This window comes from Rhamphochromis longiceps, linkage group LG9, assembly GCF_057381845.1.
Source record: "Rhamphochromis longiceps isolate RC_006_pf linkage group LG9, R_longiceps_female_GT1.1, whole genome shotgun sequence".
Taxonomy (NCBI): domain Eukaryota; kingdom Metazoa; phylum Chordata; class Actinopteri; order Cichliformes; family Cichlidae; genus Rhamphochromis; species Rhamphochromis longiceps.
In genome coordinates, this window is record NC_140565.1 from 26306992 (window position 1) to 26313903 (window position 6912).

Here is a 6912-nt window from a genome sequence, read left to right on the forward strand (position 1 = left end):
ACAAATCTTTGGACAGATTAAACCAAATTTAACTTGACTTAATTAGTTTTTCAGTTTCCAAAGACAAAACTGACGGCTGAAAAACCCACAAACAAGCAGCAAGTGAATGTGGCTGCTATAAAGGCCTTGGAGAGCATCTAAAGCCAGGAAACACACATCGGATGATGTTCATGGGTTCTGGATTCCAGACAGTAAAGAATTTTCATCCTATTATCATATTAAAACAATCCTTATATTAGTTTGATAAACTTCCTTTGAGCCTCTGAAAGTGGGAGACTGTAAATAAAGCTGTAAGTTGGTCACCAGTTGCATTACAGTTTGGTCCAAACTAAAATATCTTATGCACTTTATAGCATTATGGTGTCCTATTTAATTCCAGCCAGTGCTAAGTTACATGTAAGAAATGCAAATTTACTGTTGAATTTATATATTTTTTATTTTTTAGTAGAAATGCAGAAGGTCACTAACACTAAGAATCGAGCCTTCAAGAGGTTCTCTTTAGTTCCCAACAAAAATATCAAAAATAGAAGTGATTGGTGAGTTGTTTTTCTACCAGAGCTGATATTCTGCAGTCATTTACAGATCAAGTCTCTGTACTTTCACTTTGATTTTGGATGCATGAAAGGCAGAAGTAGTTTTATTGACTTTTATTGACAGTTAGTATTTGTTTGGCTGAAGAACGACCTGCACGGCAATCAAAAGTCCACGTGAGTGCACGTTTCCCCCCATTTTATTAGCAAAGCACTTGTTTGCTCCTGCATGTGCTCCTTGGACTTGTTTACTTACACTCATTGATCGTTTGAACATTTGAACTGAACATAGCAACACAATTTTCATGGCAATGCCATTTCTGTATTGTAAATACATGAAGATTTAATAGATGTGTGCGTTAAACAGCTCTATGGTAATCTAAAAACACTTTTATGTGTTTTGTCATGTTTGATCTAAACAAATAAAACAAACACAGCTATCAGTGTTCTTACACAGTGTGTGTTCATCTGTGAGTTTCACAGATTGCACCACTGTGGGGCATCTGTCAAAAAGGAACTACTCACATAAACAATAAAAATCCCAGAGGGTCTGTGTATATGGTATAGGTCCATTTAATCATAAAATTACACAAATAGTACTCGAACGATCTGATTTTTTTTTTTAAAAAAAGCCAAAACAAGGAAAAAAACTGCATTTATCAGTTTTGGCCAGTAGAGGGCGACATCTAAAACACCACCTTTTAGATTAAGTTGAAATACTTAAGTAGAGATGCAGAGTTTTCAGATTTAATGGAGAAGTTTGGACCTCTCTGTCGATTGCACTTTGTGACACAGTGCTGATGGTGATATTTTGGCAAAAAAAAAAGCTTCTTCTTCTTTTCTTTTTTTTTTACATTTTATTGTCATGCACTGACTAGAAAAACATTTATAGCACAAGTTGATGAATTGTCAATTTATTGTTCACTTTACAATAAATTTACAATTAGAAATTCGTAAAATAATTTTTTATTTTTTATATTTATGCTCACCAGTTTTTGTTCTCAATGTTGTTCATGAATTAACCAACATGTAACGTAATCACAGCGACCAGTGTAACGCTTTCATATGATTATCGTAAAAGGGTTTAAAAAAAATCATCAAATATTCTTTATGATGGACATAAAAACAAAGTAGTTTTTTGACCAGATTTTTGACTTTGTAATTTTCTGATTAGTGACACGTCATGAGTTTATTTTCTATCAGTACTCTATCTATGATATCAAATTCCAGTGCGCTCCAGTTCAACACATTCCCTGGCGTGAAGTTTAGTTCATCCACATAGTTTTGAATTTCACAGGAGGAAAGGATGTGATCCCACAAGTGGACGTCAGACATCATGCCAACGAAAGACTGCTTAATGTCAAATCCGCCACCGTGGGAATCTTGCTCCTGTAAAGAATGCAGTGTTTGAGATACAATAGATTAAAACTACATTGTATATTATAGTACATATAGTACATTATTAGTATATACAGCGTCTGACTGAATCTAAATAAGTATTTATAATTTATCAATAAAACATGTACCTGTCCTAAAATTATTATAACAGGTCCTACGATGTTTGTTCCAGTGTTGACAAATTTCCTAATCGAAGGTAGCCCATTAAACCAAATCTGCACCAGTCCAGACTCAGAGTCCCACGTGGTGCAGATAGAGTGCCACATGTTTGGCTTGTAGTCTCGCCCTCCAAATTCAGCTGTCCTGTCCTTGATATCGGGCTCAATCTCTTTATTTGTACCATCCCAGAAGATCAGGACGTAATTGGAATGAACAGGTGTAGCCAGAGAGAACAAAACGTGGTCTCTTTTAAGGTCTGTAAATGATCTGTAGGCATGGCAAAGGATGACTTATTTCACAATCAGAGATACAGTTGCTTCTTATAGGAAATGCATACATATTCATTGCTACCTGTGACAGAGTGTTAAAGAACTGAAATCCAATCTCGACGCATTCAGCCTCACATGAGCTCTGTTGGATTCCAGTGGGAAAGTGAACATTTTACCAGACAAATCTGAGAAGAAAGAAAGAGGAAGACACTTTTCAAGTGGTTTTCCTTTTTTTATGAAAAAGGAAAATGCAGGAAATTATGAACACAGAGAAGCATGTGTGCGGGGTCCCGCCAACACTCAGATTTAATAAGAAATGAATACGATTAATAAGAAAACTTAAAAGAAGGAAATACTATATTTTTCTCAAAGGTTTTCAATGAGTCAAATTCACATGAAGCCAGAAAGAAACAACATTAAAAATACAAATTTTAAATATATGTAAATCCTTTTTGTTTCTCAGTCTTGTTACAAAGATTGGCTAGAAATTTTAATAACGTTATTAAAAACCAAAGTATCATTAAAAGTGAATAACAAAATACATGAAGATCGTAGAAATCTGCTGTTGTATTCACTTTGTTCAGAAAAAACCCAAAATACCTTGAGGTCTTGCAGCACATGCTGTCAGCATCACCAGTACAGGGAACAGCTTCATCTAATACAAGGCAAAAAATCACAGCACAAATTATACTTAATTATATAAATGGAACTTTTTCGAATTATTCTCAAGACTAGTGACACCAGTTTACTGCTTGCTTTGGATTCCTACAATAAACAATAGAGGCGTAAATTATCTACTTCACCTGTATTGCTCGTTGTAAAAACAAAATGAAAGAAAATGAAGTTTTGTATATAACAGAATGAAGGTTACGTTCTTACACATGCCAGTTTTAAATGTCTCAACTTACCTTGAAATCTGTGTCTGGTACTGTCTGTGCAGCAGTTGTGAAGGTTGTGAAAGTTTGAGTTTTATATACTTCTTCCCCATTTCTGACGGTTTGTCTGTGTCAGTGTGTTCACTTCCTTCATCCACTTCTTCTTTTTTCCTACTTTTTTCTTTTTTCCTGTAATCTGCAGTATGATGATAATTCTACAGTGGTGAAGGTCAGTTCAGTTGAAACTTCCTTGGTTTGTACTAATACTCAACTAAACCATGAACTGAGTATAAACGGGAGACTAATGAGCTTAAACGTTTGACTAAGGGAAATAAAACAGTGAGATATGAAATTATTATGGAAAATTCTCAAAGTGATGCCTAAGAGTTGTAGCTGATGCTACATTGTGTAGCTAACAACACAATAAGGCCAAATTTTGGTGGCATATATATTAAAAAATCTAATGGTATCCAGGACCACAGCTATTACTTGCTTATATAAGCTACTTGTTCTTTCATCTTCCTCACTGTTTGATGGCGTGATCGTGGACAGAAGAGGGACGCCTGCTGTCGATCTCTGTCTTGCTGTTTTATAACATGTCCTTTGTTCGCATAGAGCTGTCATTGGTAAATTCAAAGTTAACGTTGTACATGATAATTAATGGTTATTCTGTATTACACTAAGGCATTCATAATGATAATAATAATGTAATGAACAATGGTACTGATAATAGTTCAGTTTTGAACATTCCAAAATATTAGACTAATGATCACGTAATTATTTCTGCTGTCATACAAAGAGTGAAAGTGACTTCTCTTGTGCATTTTAAAGTACCTTGCATTTGATAAGCTAATGTTGCGGTATAATTGCTAATGTTTAACTGCCTAAATTGATGTGTTTTAGTGGTTTTTAATTAGATAGCAATAACAAATGTGGATGAGGCCAGTGCAGACACTAATGTTACCTGTCTGTAATCAGTAAAAGCATGTCTGAGATGTGACGCTGCTCCTCAGAGCTCTTCTTTTTTTTTTTTTTTTTTTTTTTTTTTTTTTTTAAATGACATCAGAAACAGCAGTATGCGACATTACGTGATGGCAGAGCTTCAGTTCATCCTTTGTCATTTTTTTTTTTTTTTTTTTTTTTTTAAATAAATAGGACAGGGGGAATGAATGAGAGAAAGAGGGGGAGAGAAAGAAAGAAAACCAAAGGGGAGAAGAGACGGTGAGAAGGGGGGGAAGAGAGAGAAAAAAAAAAAAAAGAACTCCTGGGTCACCTGTATGGAGAAAAAAAAACCAAAAAAAAAACAAACAAACAGAGGAGACAGCAAACAACAAAGAGCAACATAATAATAGAGAAAACAAAGCACCATCACAATAAACTAGCTAGTCATAGATATCAATATTTACTAAATAATAAACGATATTGTGCAGCACGCAAGATAGACAGCGCACAGTGTGCTTTGAGGCAGCAGCCAAGAAAGCTTTAGTCCACGTCTGTGAATACCCATGTGTGCATACCTGTGTGGATCAGCATGCTTGCATTCCAAAGGTTTCTCCATGTAATGATCTGCTAGGGAGTGTGGGGGGGCCACAGCCCTGTCCTCCAGGGTGTGAAGCGGGTATGGAGGAGATCAAAACTCCAGACATCCAGAGGCCCCCAGAACACAAGAGACCATGGAAGACCAACAGAGGGGCAGCCGCGCCACTGTTCCAGTAAGAGCTGAGGAGAGTCCCAGATGAGGGCTCGCCCAGCAGCCGCGGAGCAGAAGTCAGGGGGAGTTGCAGTGACGCGCCCGTGAGCTCCGCCGGCCCCCAGCTGTGCCTGAGTGACCGAGCCCCAGGCCGAGAGGCCGGGGGCACCCCACCTCCAAAGGGGCCCGAGCGAGCCCCAGGCCCCGACAAGCGGCCGCCAAGGAGTGAGCCGGTGTGTACCCGGACGCCCACCCCCAGACACAAAGAACCACCAACACACCGACACCTGAGGGAGTCCGCCACCGGCAGGAGAAGTGGTGGTGGGTGGAGATAGGCCTCCAAACCTTGGAGGGCCTGAGGTGTCCCCAGAGAGGTGGCGTCTGATACCCAACCTGACATATAGACACAGACATACAGGCACACACAGACACAAACATCCATTCCCACCCTCATGCTCTCATATGCACTTACTCCACACTCAACCAACGTGGAGACAGACATAAAGAGACGCTGTACACACAATCACACTCCCCAAGCGTACTCTACAAACCGGGTCTAGGTACCCTTGCCCCTGGAGGGGGGAATTGCACCCAGACCCAGGTGGTGTTACCCTTTTCCCTGCGGTGGGGAGAGGCAGACCACCCCGACTCCGCAGCAGCAGGGAGGCCCCACACCCCAGACCGCAGTCGGACGGCCAACTCCTCCTACTAGCCCTCCCGCTCCAGCAGGCCGCAGAGAATGGGGGTGGGAGAAGACTCCAAACCTCCCTCCACCCGCTCATTGTAGTGTTGATGCATATGTGTTCTAAGGTGCAATTAAAACCCAGGAGGGCATGGAGCTACCTGCCAAGGAGCAGCAGGTAAGCGCATAGTCCCTCCTGCTAGCCCTCAATGACTAAGTGTATTTAAAATTGAGAGGTGGGCAACGACGTCAGGGGTGAGGTATACACCCTGATGGTGATTTGGACTCCGTGATTGTGCCCACCCCCAAGATCCTATATGTATGTGTAATGAGAGTGTGAATAATGTGAATGTCTAAGTTGTGGGATAAAATCCTCAGAGCTCTTCAATGGCACGAGCAACTGATTGTGACAACAAGGAAAGGCGATGCAGGGGCCAGGGGGTGTACGGCATTGCAGAATTATAAAAACACAATTGTTGGGCATTACATGCTTTCAATTAGGAATTGATGCCATGGGACTACTTTGAAATTAAAATGTAAAATTATAAAATAGACACAAGTGGGAGAAAAAACTTTCCTGCCCAAAGGGTCAGGTGCTTGAGCACCACCTGGGGTCTATCTGTGCATGTGCCTGTTCAGCACTCTTTCTAAAGTCTGTAACTCCAGTGCCCTCCAGCTGATGGTATTCCCAGGTATGTAGCTATTTTCTTGTGGATGTCACAATAAAACAAACAAAAACACACAATCCCTCACATGGACATCACACATCAGTACCAACAAGCACTTGCTTTATTTCTAGCATCTTGCAAAACAGAAGGTAATTGGTGTTTTGAGTATTTGCTTGGAAAGCATCAAATAAGTGTTAAGTCTGTATGTCATGGTCCTGAATTTTTGACCCAGCATTTTGATTTTTATTGTGCATTTTTACCTTAAGAAGATGATTTAAGTTTGAGCTTTGTGCGGTTTACTCTTGAGTCTCTAGTCTTGTTTGACATTGTTAGGTTGCTTTTGGTGTTTTTTGTTTTGTCCTCATCGACTTCTGTGAAAGTCGGCCTCGTCTCCATGTTTACCTATGTTTCCCCATGTGTCCCTCTCTCCTTCTCTGTTACTCAGCCCGGTCATATCCCACTGTCTAGTTCACATGTCTTAGTCTGGGTCTTACTGTGTGTTACTTCCTGTCTTATTTTGATAGTCTCTTGTCCTTATGTTTTGTTTTGCCTACCCTGTGTATTTAAGTCCTCGGTTTCCTTCTGTTTCCTGTCATGTCGTCAGTCTTCATGTCAGTCTTGCCGCTGAGTTTTCTCTGCGC

General features: G+C 39.9%; 1 protein-coding gene across 1 annotated transcript; it reads right to left on the bottom strand.

Annotated features, from left to right (window-relative positions):
• Positions 1–1224: 1224 nt before the first annotated feature.
• Positions 1225–4713, bottom strand: LOC146662433 (mucosal pentraxin-like). The gene is made up of 5 exons (XM_085419050.1): positions 3265–4713; positions 2957–3011; positions 2439–2541; positions 2057–2354; positions 1225–1919 (listed from the first exon to the last, which is right to left on the bottom strand). Exons 2-5 carry the CDS (start codon positions 3009–3011, stop codon positions 1701–1703), a joined length of 675 nt encoding a protein of 224 aa, XP_085275176.1. The 5' UTR covers positions 3265–4713; the 3' UTR covers positions 1225–1700.
• Positions 4714–6912: the final 2199 nt, after the last annotated feature.